General features: G+C 40.9%; 1 protein-coding gene across 2 annotated transcripts in view; it reads right to left on the reverse strand.

The window, feature by feature from the left end:
- Nucleotides 1-17,517, reverse strand: part of DTNBP1 (dystrobrevin binding protein 1) — a 148,450-nt gene extending 130,933 nt beyond the window's left edge. Inside the window, exons 1-3 of one of the 2 annotated variants that reach the window (XM_074398474.1) lie at nt 17,287-17,517; nt 5,962-6,015; nt 5,208-5,258 (exon numbers count right to left, since the gene is read on the reverse strand). In XM_074398474.1, the coding sequence (XP_074254575.1) occupies nt 5,208-5,258; nt 5,962-6,015; nt 17,287-17,342 (161 nt within the window). In that variant the 5' untranslated portion in view covers nt 17,343-17,517. The remainder of the gene's footprint in view (nt 1-5,207; nt 5,259-5,961; nt 6,016-17,286) is intronic. The other variant, XM_039462609.2, reaches the window with a different exon arrangement.
- Nucleotides 17,518-17,717: the final 200 nt, after the last annotated feature.

Raw genomic sequence — 17,717 nt, forward strand, 5'->3', positions numbered from 1 at the left:
AAGAAAGAAAATTCTGACACATACTACAACATAAACCTTGAAAAAATTATGCTAAGTAAGCCACTCACATGCAACAATACTTTATAATTTCACTTATGTGATATTCCTAGAACAGTCAAATTCACAGAGAAAGAAAATAGAATGATGGTTGCCTGGGATGGAGAGGAGGGGTTAGAAATGAGAGTTGTTGGTTAATAGGTACAGAACTTCCATTTTGCAAGATGAAAAGAGTTTTCAGGATTAGATGCACAACTAATGTACTCAGCACTCCTAAACTTAAGAATAGCTAAGATAAATTTTATGTTATGTATACTACATTTTAAAAATTTAAAATGTGATTTAAATATTTGCTATTTAAAATGGTTTTCCCCGATTCAATTTTAGTTCCAATGAGAAAAGACTTTCAGTGCAATGAATGGACACATTATTGACATCCTCTTATGGAAGTCAATTTTCCATATTAACTCCCAAAGTTTATCTCTATCCCAAAAAAAAGCTACCATACAAAAAAGTTGATAGCTCTAACATAAATTTTTCAGTAAAAAGAAGTTATTTCAACTAAGTTTCTAGAGAAAAAAATAAAGATAAAACGTAAATAGTAAACAATACACTACTGCTTAATGTGTACTACACCTCCTTTCATGTTCATTTCTGTTCTACACGCAACAAAACCAAGGAAGAAAATATCAAATTAAGTACTTTATACTACAGAGGAGAAAAAACTCTAGATCTACCATCCATAAAACGAAACCCAATGAAGAGTTTAAAAGGAGTAAGGAAAATGTAGATATCAGTGATTGTGTCATAACGAATAGATAAAGAAAAGCAACATACCCTCTCCCACATACATCTTTACCACACATATGTCAAATGGCACATTAGCAGAGAACTATGTACAATAACATACTTAAATCATATACTGTACTTATTTTTATAATCATTTTATTGATGTATAACTTTCATACCATAAAATTCATCCTTTCAAAAGGCATACTTCAGTAGTTTTTAGTACACTGTATTTACAAAGTTGCACAGCTATTATCACCATTTATTTATTTATTTATTTATTTTATTTTTATTTTTTTTAAGAACCTGTCTCAAAAAAAGAAGAAGAAGAAGAAGAGATTATTTTTTTTTTAATTTTTTTTTTTTTAAAGAATGAAGAAGAGGAAGAAAGAGAAAGAGGAAGAAGGAGAGAGGATGGGGGTATTGCTTTATTGCCCGCGCTAGAATGCAGTCTAAATATGGGTATGCCTATAATTGTCCTTAATAATGGAGACATGAAAGAAAATGAGGGAAGAGAATAGCAAACAAGGAGCCAACCAAGATTTCTTTTAAACTTCTAAGTTGATATGATGTGGTACTGATAAGAGTGTATATTTTGTATATTTAAAGTGCAGAGTTCTATAAATGTTAATTACATTTACTTGTTCCAGATCTGAATTCAAGTCCTGAATATCGTTGTTAATTTTCTGTCTCATTGATCTGTCTAATATTAATGTTGAAGTCTCCCACTATTATTATGTGGGAGTCTAAGTCTCTTTATAAGTCTTGTATGTCTGCGTATTCCTGTATTGGGTGCGTATATATTTAGGATCTTTAGCTCTTCTTGTTGTTGCATTGATCCTTTTATCATTATATAATGTCCTTCTTTGCTTCTTTTGATCTTTGTTGCTTAATTGTAACTTCTGCTTTTTATTTATTTATTTTAGCTCTCTGTTTGGTTGGTAAATCTTTCTCCATCCCTTGTTTGGAGTCTTTGTGTATCCTCGAATGTGAGATGGATCTGGATGCAGCATACTGATGGGTTTTAGTTTTTTATTCAAATTGCCTGTCTTTGGATTGGGGGATTTAGTCAATTTAAATTTAGAATTAATAATAATATATGTGAGTTTAATACTGCCATTAGCTGGCTATTTTGTCCATTAGTTGATGTAAATTCTTCATTATATTGATGCTCTTTTTGATAATTTTTTTAGAAAGGCTGATACTGTTTGTTCCTTTCATATGTGTAGTGGTTCTTTCAGAAGCTCTTGTAAAGCAGGCCTGGTGGTGATGAAATCTCTGAGTGCTTGCTTATTCACAAAAAACTTTATTTTTCCTTCACATGTGAAGCTTAGTTTGGCTGGATGTGAAATTCTGGGTTGAAAGATCTTTTCTTTAAGGATGTTGAATATTGGCCCCCACTCTCTTCTGGCTTGTAGGGTTTCTGCTGAGAGATCTGCTGTAAGTCTGATAGGCTTCCCTTTATGGGTAACCTGACCTTTCTCTCTGGCTGCCCTTAGTATTTTCTCCTTCATTTCAACCCTGGTGAATCTGACGATTATGTGCCTTGGAGTTGGTCTTCTTGAGGAATATCTCTGTGGTGTTCTCTGTATTACCTGGAGTTGAATATTATCCTGCCTTACTAGGCTGGGAAAATTTTCCTGAATAATGTCCTGAAGCGTATTTTCCAGCTTGGATTCATTCTCTTCGTCACATTCAGGTACATCGATCAAGCGTAGATTAGGTCTTTTCACATAGTCCCATATTTCTTGGAGACTTTGCTCGTTCCTTTTTATCCTATTTTCTCTAATCTTGTCTTCTTGTTTTATTTCATTGAGTTGGTCTTCGATCTCTGATATCCTTTCTTCTGCTTGATCAATTCGGCTGTTAAAACTTGTGCATACTTCACGAAGTTCTCCTATTGTGTTTTTCAGCTCCATCAATTCACTTATATTCCTCTCTAAATTGTGTATTCTTGTTAACATTTCGTCAAATCTTTTTTCAAAGTTCTGAGTTGCTTTAGATTGGGTTAAAACAAGTTCTTTTAATTCACAAAAGTTTCTCATTATCCACATTTTGAAGCCTGCTTCTGTAATTGGAACACACTCGTTCTCCATCAAGCCTTGTTCCGTTGCTGATGAGGAACTGTGATCCCCCGCTGAGGGAGAGGCGTTCTGATCTTGGGCATTCTCAGCCTTTTTTGGCCGTTTTCCTCCCTTCGTTATAAATTTATCCATCTGTGGTCTTTGAATTCACCGTCTTTGTAATTAGGTTTCTGAGTGGACGTCCAACTTACTGATTCTCAGCGCCGAAATCTGAGCAACCCAGTGCACCGACCAAATCAGTGGCGTTAAGATTAATGGTGCTTTTCCGACTCTGCACCAAGAACTGTCGCTCCAAGGCGCCGGCAAAACCGCCTCGCCGGTCACAAGAGTCGCGCTGGCGACCCGTGGGGCTCCTCCGCTGGGAATCTCCTGGTGCGTGAGCAACAAGAATTCATGTGAAGGTGTGGCGTCCTCTCATTCTTTGCGCTTTCAGTGGGAGCTACAATCCCGAGCTGTTAGTGATCAGCCATTATCACCATTTAATTCCAAAACACTTTCATCACCTGAAAAAGACACTCATACCCAGGAGCAGTCACTACCAATTCCCCTCTCCCATGCAAACACTGGCAACCACTAATCTACTTTCTGTCTCTATGGATTTGCCTACTCTGGTCATTTCTTATAAATGGAATGATATAATACTGTGGTCTTTTGTGCTGCCTCCTTAGTTTCATCCACATTGTAGCATGTATCAGTATTTCATTCTTTTTGAGGGTGAATAATAGTTTATTATATGTATATGCCACATTTCATTTACCCATTCATCAGCTAATAGACATTTGTGCTGTTCCTATTTTTTTTGGCTATTATGAATACTGCTATGCACATTCATGCACAAGTTTTTAAGAGACATAGGTTTTTAACCTTCTTGGGGTAAAGTTGCTGGGTCATGTGGTATAGGTTGAGTGTCACTTATCCAAAATGCCTGGGAATGGAAGTATTTCAAATTTTGGATTTTTTCCAATTTTGGAATTTGCTTTATACTAGTTGAACATCACTAATCCAAAAATCCAAAATCTGAAATGAGCATTTCTTTTGAACAGGTGGGCACTCAAAAAGTTTTGAATTTGAAGCACTTTGGATTTTGAATTTTTAAGTTAGGGATACTCAACCTGTAATTCTATGTTTAACTTTTTGAGAACCTGGTTACCAAACTGTTTTCCAAAGTGGGTATACCATTTTACATAACTATAAGCCATAAATAAGGGTTATAATTTCCCTACATCCTCACCAGCACTTGTTATCATCTGTGTTTTTATTATAGCCATGCTAGTGAGTGTAAAGTGATATGTCATTGTGGTTTTGTTTTTTGTCTGTTTTTTTGAGTTGGAGTCTCGCTTTGTCACCCAGGCCGGAGTGCAGTGGCCTGTTCTCTGCTCATAGCAACCTCCACCTACTGGGTTCAAGTGCTTCTCCCACCTCAGCCTCCTGAGTAGCTGGGATTACAGGACCCCACCATCATACCCAGCTAATTTTTGTATTTTTAGTGGAGATGGGGTTTCACCATGTTGGCCAGGCTAGTCTCAAACTCCTGACCTCAAGTTATCCACCCACCTCAGCCTCCCAAAGTGCTGGGATTACAGGCATGAGTCACTATGCCTGGCCTCAATGTAGTTTTGATTTGCACTTCCTTGAAGACTAACAATATTGAGTGTCTTTTTATGTGCTTATTGGTCACAGGTATATCTTCTTTTGAGAAATGTCTATTCAAATCTTTTGCCTATTTCTTCAGAGGTTGTCTTTTTATTAAGTTATAAAAGTTCTTTACATATTCTGGATACATGTCATTCCTCATATATATGACCTGCAAATATTTTCTCACATTCTGTGTGTTGTCACTCCACCATCTTGATGGTGCTCTTTGACACACAAAGTATTTAATTTTGAACAAGTCATTCATCTAATTTTTATCTTATTGCTTGTGCTTTTGATGTTATATCTAAAAAGACCAGATATTTTAATTTTAACCTCCATGTCAATAAAGAATGGATTGGAAAAGAAATGACATAAGAATCAAAGTAAAAAACAAAATTATTGGGGACTCATATCCAGAATCAATTCTCTTGTAACAGAGAAGTTATACATATTATCAGTAAACACAATAAAATATTGATTAGTACATGCAATAGTGATCTATCTGGTCAAAGTTTGAATGGCTTTTGTACTAATGAATGAAAAGTGAAAGCCCTTATGGAAAATAATACATAAATAATTCCCAATCACTACATTAAGGTAAAATTTAGCTGTTTTAAGGTTTTTACCTATAAAATTAAAAGATATTTTTAGTCAGTAAAACAGTTAGCAGTATAACCTTCCTTTACAAATGAAAACACTTACCTGCTAAGTAATTCTAACCCAGCAGAGTACTTTGGCAAATATGGAACAGTCCTGCCCAAAAGAAATACATATTAAAAGTGTTCTTGATTTAGCCAAGTTTAAAAAAAGAATTCTGACACTGTCAATTGTAATATGAGATATTTTAAAATCACTAATGATAATTTAAACTTTTAGAGAAATGTGTTTTATTTCAGAGTTAATGTACTGTTAACATACTACCAATCATCATTTTGCCCCAGAGATTGTCTTTCACATAATATGATAAATGATTTCATATAATGTTGGATGAGAATAAATATGAAAGATCAAAGTTCATCTCTAGGTTGAAAATGAAATTTGGTCAAATGCTTTACTTTATTTAAAAAAAGACAAACAACACAATCCTGGTGTTTTCATATAAAACAGGTAACATGGCTAAAGAAGCTCATTTGCCAAGTACTATTTTATTATTCATTTGCTTTTCAATAATTCAGGACTTTTACTTTTGCTCTTATACAAATTGAAAATGACTAACTGTGATCAAATAATAGCCACTGATTGTCAGAGTACAACAATTATATTTCAACATTTAATACAATTTCACAATTTTATTAGAAAATTTTCCTGTTACACAATTTAGAAATAATCAATTATTTTGTAGTCAGAAGCACTCAACAAATCTAAGGTTCGTTAATGTAATTATACAGTTATGAACACAACCAAAAGTTGTATGAAATTTCAGTCAGAGTAAGTTAAAATCTTAGCACAGGCTTACCTGGGTTTGCTTTTCACTTTTGCTTCTCTTGACTTGTCACTTAAAGTCTTCAGCCTATAATTCAACAAGTATAAAATATAATATTTTTACAAGGCAAGAGTTTTTTTTTTTTTTTTTTTTTTTTTGAGACAGGGTTTCACTCTGTTGCCCAGGCTGGAGTACAGTGACATGTACGTGACTCACTGCAGCCTCAAGCTCCTGGGACCAAGTGATCCCCCCATCTCAGCCTCCTGAGTAGCTGGGACTGTAGTCACCCAGCACCATGCCTGGGTAATTTCTTTTTCTATTTAGCAGAGACGGAGTCTTGCCATGTTGCCCAAGCTGGTCTCAAACCTCATGCCTCAAATCATTCTCCTGCCTCAGCCTCCCAAAATGCTGGGATTACAAGCATAAACCACCACACCCAGCCCAGAGATTTTTCAACCACAAGTTTTCACACGTTAAAATTTTAGGTCAGATATGCTACTTTTTTTTTAAAGCAAGAATTAAGAAACTCAAAAGACAACAAATATTTGAGTGTTTACTATATGTTAGATACCACAAATGGAAAATCTGTAGCAAATATTTTCTCTTTTTTTGTAAGAGATGGTCTCACTCTGTCACCCAGACTGGAGTACAATGGTGCAATCATAGCTGACTGTAACTTTAAACTCCTGGGCTCAAGCAATCCTTCCACCTCAGCCTCCTCAGTTAACAAGGACTACAGGTATGTGCCACCATGCCCGGCTGTTTGTTTCATTTTTATTTTGGTCTCACTATGTTGACCAGTTTGGTCTCTAACTCCTGGCCTCAAGTGATCATCCTATCTGAGCCTCCCTAAAGAGCTGGGATTATAGGTGTGCACTACCATGCCAGGCCTTATTTTCATATTCTTACTTGCCCCAAATCCCTTTCTTAGAAACAAAGATTCCTAAATGTGATCAGACCACAGAAACATAATTTATCTGGCATCTTTAGAAAAAGGAGAAATCGATAGGTAACAAAGACATCTGAGTGCACACTTCATTAAGCAGGTGCTACGCAGACATTCAAATCTCTTTAAGTACCCACAGTATCTGAAATTTTAGATGAGAAAAAGCTTTTTAAAATATATTACAAACTCCTTTCATTACAGAGGATTTGTTACATCTCATTTAACATTTTGTGGTAACTCAGGATCAGTATTAAGAACATCACTGACTACATTTTGCAGCAAAAACAGTACTCTCCCTGATACTTCTGAGCTAGAAATGCATCTCCATCTATTAACCAAAAACCAATCGATGGTAGTTTAGTTTGTGTTTGTTTGGGCCCTTATGTCTACTTTTCCTAAATTTTCTTTCTCAACTACTGGTCACCTGGCCATCAGTTCTCACTTATCACTTCTGCTAGCTATTTTAGCAACCTCCTCCCCTCTACTTGCTTTTAAATTACTGTACTGGAAAACACATAAACAGGGTAGAGCTGCATTTATAAAATTAATAGGCTCTCTTAAATGTAAAATATGATGTTCATAAACTATATGATTTATTTTCACTTCACTGGCCCAGTTTCCCTTTATTTTAATTGTGGCCTCTGTTACAGATAAATGAGGTTGCCAATAAGTGTTACAGTATGAGAGAATCTCATATAAAATGAGATATCATATACAGACTTCTTCTCAATCACTTCAACAAATACACATTTGTAAATAGAAACTGAAAACAGTACTATTGCTAGCCCCTATAAAGTCTTTGTAAAAACAGAAATAGGTGTTCCTTCTTCTAGACACTATACTGCTATCAGCCAGAAACTGTCCTAATACACAAGTTGATCCTTGCATGAATGCCTCCACAGTGTACAACCTGCACAACTATGCATGCCGGTTCTGAAACAGGAGTCCATCTTTTCCGTCTATAATGTCTGATTAAGCACCATATGGGGAGTTCTGATAAACTGCATTTTTTAAAAACCAAATTAGAATGCCAATGTCATACAAAGACTTTCATATTACTCTATCATCTTTTTCAAAAAACAAAATATTGACAAGATGAATTCCTCTGCAATATTCAAAAGATTCAGCAATCTCTTTAATACAAAACTAATTTGTGTATCTCTCTAGATAAGTCTAGGAAATTGTGTCAGTCTAAAAGTCTAATATAAATTTCTAAGTTTATCTTGGAAACTAGTAAATCTGGTTTAAACCAAGATTAAGCAAAAGCTTGGGAAAACAATTTTTATGGTCATGCTCTACCATTTCCACTATTCAATCTGATCAAAATACTTAGTTGGAACATCCCAGGCAAAAGTATCCTTGATAGTTATATACAGCAGTGCATCATACTCAAAATGATTCTAGCATTATTTTTAGTGATTCAGGACAATTCTATACAGTTGAGTGTGAAAGGGAATTCCTAAGATCACCTTTGGACCACTTATTACATAATCTAGCAAATCTCTAAGTTGGCACTTCAACTATTTATTTCTAAAGTAAACTTTTAATTTCTTAATTGTGATACACCAAGTTTGGGATTCTCTTCTCCCCCATTTCCTGGCACCCCACCCCCCAACAAAAAGAAAAACTAGTTTGAAATGAAAGGAGGAGTGTTACAGGGAACAGAAAGTAAAATTGTTGGAAGATTCAATAAAAGCTTTCCCCAGTAAAAGCTTCCCCATGTGGCTCTTTAACAATCACCTGTTTTAAAAATTGGTCTGTAACCAAATTTAATGTGTGAAACTTATCTGATTAGGATTTGAACAAACCAACCATAAAAAGTCATCTCTAAGAACAAAAGAAATGTGATTATGGACTGCATAATTGATAATATCAAAGAATTAGTGTTAATTTTATTAGCTATGATATAAGCATTGCATTTACATAATGTGTTTCTTTTTTAGTGATGCAAGCTGACATATTACAGATATAGTAGGCAAGTCTGAAATTTATAAAGGGAGAGACAAGGCAAATGTGGCAATATCTGAAAATTGTTGACTCTGAGTAATGGATATATATATGCAGTTCATTGTGTTACTCTATCTTTGTATGTGTTTGGAACTTTGTTAAAAAAAAAAAAAAAATTTTTTTTTGAGACAGGGTTGCTGTGTCACCCAGACTGGAGTACAGCGGAAAAATCATAGCTCACTGCAGCCTCAAGCTCCTGGCCTCAAGCGATCCTCCTACCTTAGCCTCTCGAATAGCTGGGACTACAGGCTCATATCACGATACCCAGGCAGTTTTTAAAAGGCCTTTGTAGGAGACAGGGGTCTACCTATGTTGCCCAGGCTGGTCTTGAACTCTTGGGCTCAAGCTATCCTCCCACCTCCGCCTTGCCAAGTCCTGGGATTAGAAGCAAGAACCACCATATGCAGACAAACAACATTTTTAATAACAAAAACAGTCTTTTAGGTATTCATCTTTTCTCACCACACCTTCTCCAAATAAATTGCCAATATGCCAAAATGCAGAAAAGAAACTGTTAGAGAAAACAAAGCAGAGACCAGGCGAGGTGGTTTACGCCTATAACCCTAGCACTTTGGGAGGCAGAGGCAGGTGGATCACAAGGTCAAGAGATCAAGACCATCCTGGTCAACATGGTGAAACCCCGTATCTACTAAAACTACAAAAATTAGCTGGGCATGGTGACGCACGCCTGTAGTCCCAGCTACTCGGGAGGCTGAGGCAGGAGAACTGCTTGAACCCAGGAGGCGGAAGTTGCGGTGAGCCGAGATTGGGCCATTGCACTCCAGCCTGGGTAACAAGAGTGAAACTCTGTCTCAAAAAAAAAAAAAAAAAGAAAAAGAAAAGAAAAAGAAAACAAAGCAGCTATAGGAAAGTTGGATAGTCATCTTTTTCCCTGATAAACTTTCTTGACTGTTCCCAACTATTATCCTTACGATGAAAAGTATAAAAGATCAGATATACTTCAGAAAGTAACAAAAAATCAAAAAGGCCCTTTCTAAAATAACACCCTTAAAACCCAAAATTCACCTGAAATTAGCTGCTATTTTAATTTTGGGATAACTCTAGTTTCTCACACTTTTCCTGTGCTGAAAACAACTCACTCATAAAGTCTGTTTAATGTCCTACACTATCATGACAGGCTGTGAAGGAAACACTGACCTAGGAGAGAATATTCCAGTTTCCTCAAATAGAACACAGTGGTATTATACTCAACCATAAAGATTTGCCACAAGAACTCAATAAAATTCCAGATATGACCTTGGTGGCATTCTGGAAACATAGAGCTAATTTCAAATGAAAGTTATAATAAAGGTGATCAAGACAGTTGAGAAACCATGTACTACATTACTGGGCTGAGGTGAAATAAAGTAGAGGTTCCCAATGTGCTTACAAAAGGCTTACCCAGCCCTATTCTTGGTCTTCTCCCAAGTACCATACACCCCATGAACACATAAGTGTTGTGGGAGCATATGAATATATAGACTAAGTGAGCCATCTGACAACGATTTTCTACTACTGACAACTTTCAAGTTCAAAGCACTAAACCTCAAATTTGTCATAAAGTTCAATAATTTTATTTTTAGAGAGCTCCAATGACTTTACCTTAATTTGACACCAGCATATTTATGTCTTTGAACTTTATAGAAAATACTAAAATGGAGGCATCTTACTAAAAAAGGGGGGTGATTCGCAAAACTGCTTAGACAAAAGAATGTAGATAAGCTTGGGCAACATGGCAAAACCCTGCCTCTACCAAACATACGCAAATTAGCCAGGCCTGGGGGTGCATGCCTGTAGACCCAGCTACTTGGAAGGCTGAGGTGGGAGGATTGCTTGAACCCAGGAGGTTGAGGCTGCAGTGAGACATGAGCATACCATACCACTCCAGCCTGGGTGACAGGGTGAGACCCTGTCTCGGAGAAAAGAAAAAGAAAAGAAAAGAAAGAAAAGAAAAAGCAGCAGATACACAGAATAATGCATTGAGTACCACAATGACCGATGAGATCTGCCGGTGACTCAGCAGCGTGGGGAACCTGCATGACATCTCATTTATTTGTACCTCCATTTCCAACTGTCTACAGTGTTAGCTATTAGAAAAGGTGACGATGATTGCTCTAAAGCACCACAGATACATGAATTTGCATATTTTGTCATGAGACACATCCAAACTATTACATTTTCACATCAGTATTTATTTTCTCTCTCAAACAAGATCAGGGAAAAGCAAAAGCCTCAATCACACTTAAAAGTGCAAAGGACCGCCGGGCGCGGTGGCTCAAGCCTGTAATCCCAGCACTTTGGGAGGCTGAGGCGGGTGGATCACGAGGTCAAGAGATCGAGACCATCCCGGTCAACATGGTGAAACCCCGTCTCTACTAAAAATCCAAAAGTAGCTGGGCATGGTGGCGTGTGCCTGTAATCCCAGCTACTCAGGAGGCTGAGGCAGGAGAATTGCCTGAATCCAGGAGGCGGAGGTTGCGGTGAGCCGAGATCGCGCCATTGCACTCCAGCCTGGGTAACAAGAACGAAACTCCGACTCAAAAAAAAAAAAAAAAGTGCAAAGGACCTAAGGCTCAAAGCCTAAGAAATTCACACAAAAGCTGCGCTGACTCGGGAAAGAATGATGAATTTAGACTACCTTCATCCTAATGCCTTTATCTTAAGCCGCAAATACATGGCTTCAAGGTCTCACCTCTCACCTGAGTGCAAATGAAATTCCCAATTGCTCCTCAGCTGTCAAGCAGCTAGCTAACCACAAATTCACCGTTAACTGTTCCTTCTCTCTCAAACCTGTTTGTAAATGTTTTAATGTTGGTATATGGCACCATTTATCTAAGATCCCTCCAAATTAACATTCTCAGTGTTGCACCTTTTTCATCTCCCACTGCTGTTTAATCTGACCAGTGCCCATCACATCCATTCCCACCTTTAAACTTCCATCAGCACTGCCTTAAGCCTCCGTCACCTGGACCTTCATTACAGCCTCCTAAATAATCTCCTTGTGTCCCATCCCCAATCTTCCTAACACAGCCTCTCAAGTTATTCTTCCAGAAGTAGAGTAATATTTTTTCCAGAAATACAGGTAGGCCATCTTCTCCTTTAGCCACAGAACTTATGGCCTTCTAGATATTCTGCCTCCTGCTACTACAACGACGGTAAGGATCTTACTTGCTATCGGTCTGTTCTCTGCTATATCCCCAGTACTTAAAATAGCGCCTGCCACATAGTGAGCACTCAATAAATACCTGACAAATTAAGTAAAGCATTTAAGACATTCTATTATCAGGCACTAAACTTCCTTTCCAGCTTCATCTCTCAGGACTGCTTCCATCTCTGAAATGTGCTTATCCAAATCTATCGCAATTTCTCCTCATTTTTCAAGGCCTAGTTTTAGAAATCGCTTCCTCTTTGAAGCCTTCTATAAATGCATCCTAACTAATGACTCTTTCCTCGGACTCACATATCACACTATTTGTGACTTTAACATTCTGTTCATTCTGCTTTGCTTTACATCATCACCAGTGTAGGGCATCTGGCGGGCAGAGACTGTTTTAGTCACCTTTGTACCCACAGGATCTGGCCCAATATATAGACACTGCCTAGTAAAGACTAGGCAAAACTGAGCATATGGGCTCTCAAATCTTTTTTAAGCCTCCATGAAAAAGGACACTTTGAGTGCCTCGTCTAGGGTCTGGCACTGGCACTTAGTAGGAACTCAGTAGACATTTATGAAACTAAGTTGTATACTGAGATTCTTTTCTCTTTATTAAGATGATTAATCATGGAAAAGTCAACATTTCAAGCAACACTTCACCATTTGACCAAACTGTGATTTAGATGACTGGCTCCTCTCCTTGTGCAGGTTTTGGTAGATACTATGGGAGGGAAGAAGAATAAGGACACTGGGCAGTGGTGTAGATGGGGGGCGGGCGCAGTGAGGACTTTGAGGGGGAAATACCCACTGTCTAGCTGCAACAGGTTTTTTTTTTTTTTTAATCCCTAACCACAGGAAGCCAGTGCTTTACAAACAGGAAACACCAGCCTGTGACAGGCAGCTGTAAACCATCAGTAAATCTGATTTTTGGTTCCCTGAAGGGTTTGCATGCCTAAATACCTAGATCCTGTTTGGTCATAACAGCTCAAAAGGTAAAAGTCAAAGACCAGAGTGGCTTTGAGGTCTGTACTTCGGTATGTCCAAAAGTTTCACCCAGAGCTCAAGCCAATCTCTATAAAAATGGGTATCTTATGTGAACTCTCCAAAAGGCTCTAAGAATTCTGACTCAGTTAAATCAAATTACAACTGACTTTAGGTGAGGGGAAAAGATCTTTGAGTGAGCTCAGAACCAATCCTCTTCAATCTGTGGTTTTTGGCTGGCCCACCACCCAATTAAGGCAGAAAGAATGTGATATAATCACCAGTTTTTGTCAATATTGACATAATTGTTACTATGTGCAAAAATTTACAAAAGGCCTAAGTCCATGGACAACCTAGAGCACTCCCCAAACCACGAGTAATGTCTTCACTGCCCTTAAAGAACAATGATCTTAAGCTGCACTTTTTCTAAATTTGAATGAAATGTAGAAATTTATTCTCATTGGACATGCTTTCACCACCAAAGTGACATTCTTTGATGAGACTGATAAAGAATCGTCCTAGCAATAAAAAAAAAAAAAAAAAAAAAAAAAAAAAATCATCCTATTTTACTAAAAAAAAGAAGAAAAAAAAGTAAATTTGTCTAGAGTTAGGGCCTTCATGTGAGTTTTCAGAAAGTGAAAATGATCAGAGAAGCTCTGAAGAGAGGATGCTGCTCTGGGTGACAGCGGGAGCTACACTGGCCACGCTTAAGGAGCCCAGAAATGCTCGAGGCCTTCCATTCAGTCCCTGGGGCAACCTGCACACCTGGTTTCCAATTATTTTAGAAGGCAACTGCTGTGGGTTCTACACACTTGCTCTGCCACCAAGTGTTATACAGGAATGCTAGGTCCAATGTGATAGCTCTGGGTGTCCAGGGCCATGTCTTTTTCATTTTTTTTTTTTTTTAAGAGATGGGATTTCATGTTGCCTAGGCTGGTCTTGAACTCCTGGGCTCAAGAGATCCTCCTGCCTTGGCCTCTCAAGTAGCTGGGACCACAAGCATGTGCCACTATGCCAGCTCACCTCTCTTTCATCTTTGAATTCCACATTACCAACATATAATAAACACATGTGTGCTGTGTTTAGTGTCATCTTTTCTCTACTAGGCAAAAATATTCAGTTTTGTAAAGTAGGTCGATTTCAAGCTGAATACAGAAAAGTTTAATCAAACAGATTAGGTGTAGGAAATTGAGGACCTGAAGAAAGTGAACATCAAGCACTAGAGGTCCCAGTTAACTGGGAGACTGACATCACTTAGAGATGAGTTATTTCTCCATGAGGTGACAGGCTAACAGCACACACTGACAGTCCAATGGTTTGTCAGCTGAAAGCGACCTGTACAGGAGAAAGCCGACAAAGGACCTAATGAACCCCTCTCGAGATGTCTAATTCCAAAATGACCCTAGACTACGGCATCTTCAAGAAGTCAAGTCAGTTTCCAAGGGTTCTAACCAGATCCCCTTGACATGTCTCTCCTTAACTAAACTCTAAACATTTAGGGTTACCCTGATCGCCCAGGATGGTTTGTGCCACAACACTCCTGGGCCCAGTTCAGAATCCACATTCCTAGGTAAGACATCTTCTTACAAAGGTCAGGAGCATGAAAGCTCCTGAGGCAACCATGTGACCTGCACAGTTACAGTAACTACAAGATGGGCTGTTAGGCCATCAAGGAATTCCATGAAGTAATAATAGGAGAATAATGGCCACTCTCATGCTACAAATGGACCATTTCAGCATCACACCAAAAGGTTTTCAATACAACTTACACTCTGAAAAGAAGGCCCTTTTACTAGATTAATAGGGAGAACAAAATGCAAGCAGGCAAGCACACCCATCAGTGAATGACTCCTAGAGCATCCATAATTTCTTTTCTTTTTTTTTTGAGAGACAGAGTCTTGCTCTGTTGCCCAGGCTGGAGTGCAGTGGCATGATCTCGACTCACTGTAACCTCCGCCTCCTGAGTCCAAGCGATACTCCTGCCTCAGACTGCTCAGAAGCTGGGACTGCAGGCGAGCGCCACCATGCCCGGCTAATTTTTGTATTTTCACCATGTCGGACAGGCTGGTCTCGAACTCCCAAAATCGTGATCCACCCACGTCGGTCTCCCAAAGTGCTGGGATTACAGGCGTGAGCCCCCACGATGGCCCCATAATTAACTTTCTAAACACCAAAGTAACAAAAATGATTGACATACGGTAAGTGCGCAAGGGTTCAAGCGTTCGACCGTTTGTTGCTATTCAATGCTCAACAGGCAAATAGTAATAACATTTTTGTTCCATAAGATAAAATTTTGGTTAACATCTTTCTCTTTAGAAACTTAAAACAAGGCTGGACACAGTGCCTGATACCTATAATTTCACCACTTTAGGAAGCTTTAGAAGGGAGGACTGCTGTCGCCCAGAGCTGGAGGCTACGGTGAGCTATGTTAGCGCCACCGCGCTCCAGCCTGGGTGACAGAGTGAGACCTTGTCACTTTAAAAAAACAAGGGTGGGGGCAGGCCGGATGCGGTGGCTCACACCTGTAATCCTAGCACCTTGGGAGGCCCAGGCAGGCAGATGACAAGGTCAGGAGTTCAAGACCAGCCTGGCCAATGTGGCGAAACCCCGCCTCTACTAAAAGATACAAAAATTAGCTGAGCATGGTGGCGGGTGCCTTAAGTCCCAGCTCCTCGGGAGGCTGAGGCAGGAGAATCGCTTGAAACCGGGAGGCGGAGGTTGCAATGAGCCGAGATCACACCACTGCACTCCAGCCTGGGCGACAAGAGCGAGAATCCGACTCAAAAAACAAAGGGGTAGGGGGAGAAATTAAAACAGTATGAGTGGAAATGCTCTCACATTCAGAGCATTCTTCAACAGGATCTGTAAACTAAATTTGAAAGATCCTTTTCAAAGACAGATGTTTTTCATTTTAAAGGAATGAAAAAATTAAAACGAATTAAGCACTAAGTAACAATAGTGACACAGTGCTTACTTCGTGTTTTCCTTTTTTTTTTTTTTTTAAGATGGAGTCTCACTCTGCTACCCAGGCTGGAGTGCAGTGGCATGATCTCAGCTCACTGCAACCTCCACCTCCCGGGTTCAAGTGATCCTGCTGCCTCAGCTCCTGAGTAGCCGAGATTACAGGCGAGAGCCACAACGCCCAACTAATTTTTGTATTTTCAGTAGAGATGGGTTTCACTATGTTGGCCATGGTTGGTCTCGAACTGCTGACCTCAAATGATCCACAGCCTCAGACTCCCAAAGTGCTGAGACTACAGGTGCAACCCACCGCGCCCGGCCTACAGGTTAATCCATTCATCCTCGTAATAACCTTTTAAGTACCATCATTATCCCCATTTTACAGTCGCGGAAACAGTATAAGGCAGCTGAGTACGTTTGTTTAGTAGAGTCACGATGAGTACCAAGGCAATCTGGCGCCTCAGTCTGGGCCTGTGGTTCTCAGGCGTTGGTGTCCATTAAAATCCGCTGAGATCTTTAAAACGCCGTCTCCAGGCACTCTTGTTAACTAAATGGTATGGGGTGAGACCTGGGCATCAGGACTCTGAAAGATTCCCAGGTGGTTCTAAGCAAAGTTTGGGAACCTCTGGGTCTTGCTGTGAACCACTGGGTATTTAAAAAAAAAAAAAAAAAAAAAAAGGGAGGGGCGGGTAGGGGGAGAGCTCCTGCTTAGGAGTTCCTTCGCCGAGGCGCTGAGCTCAGGGCAAAGGTAGAGAAAGAACGCTAACCGGGAGGTGCCGCCAGCCTTGCCCAGGGTTAGGCCGGCGAGCCGGGCGTGAAAGCCGAGCCGCGGCGCGGAAGGCTCTGGCCCGAGGGTGCGGGCTGCGGCGCCGGGCCCAGCTCCAGGTGCGCACCGGCAGGTGTCGGCCGGGCCGAGGGGCGCAGGCCACGGTACCGCGGGGACGGAAGCCGCGAGGCGCGCTGGCTTCTCACATGACTCCTTCCTGGGCCCGGCTGCTGCTGCCGAGAGGGGACCGCGGGGTCCCAGCCCCCAGCCCCCGCCCCCCACACCCGGCGCTCCGCTGCGCCGCCGAGCGCCCCCGGGTCCTAGGAGCGCGCGTCAGAGGCGGGCCGCAGGAACCTAAGTTACTTTGCGCCGCCCGACGCAAGGACTCCGGGAAGTTCGTTACTTTCCCCGGCGGGACGGGGCGGGGAGTTGCGGGGCAGGACGGAGCCTGGACCGCCGCGCGGAGAGGGGAGCGAGGCAAGGGCATCCCCGGCGGCGGCCCGGGCCCCTGCGGTCTCTTTTCGTCGCCCACCGTATACCCACCCGGAGGTGAAATCCTGCTGCACGCTCAGCAGCCGCTCGCGCAGGGTCTCCAGCATTGTTGCCGCCGCCACTCTCCTCAGGGCCCTGGCTGCTGCTGTCTTCGCCGCCCCCTCGGCCCCGCGCTGTCACCTCGCGCCCCGCACTCCCACCGCCGGCCCCGCCCCCGGCCTCGTCCGCGGCTCCGCGCCGCAGCCCCGGCCCCTTCCGCGTTCCCGCCCCCCGCGCGCCAGGCTCGCGCAGCCGCGGTGGATGGCGCCGGGCTCGGGCTGCGGAAAAGGGGCGGGCCTTTCGCCGGCCGAGAGGGCCCGGGCTCCTCCGCTTCTTCCTATCCCGCGCCGGGCCTTCTCGGGGTTTCTATTGTTGCTGTTTCTGCTTCAAAATGGAAGTGACATCGTGAAAGGATGGTTTAACTCGAAGCCTCCTTTAAGGGA

This window comes from Saimiri boliviensis, chromosome 4 (genome assembly GCF_048565385.1).
Source record: "Saimiri boliviensis isolate mSaiBol1 chromosome 4, mSaiBol1.pri, whole genome shotgun sequence".
NCBI lineage: Eukaryota > Metazoa > Chordata > Mammalia > Primates > Cebidae > Saimiri > Saimiri boliviensis.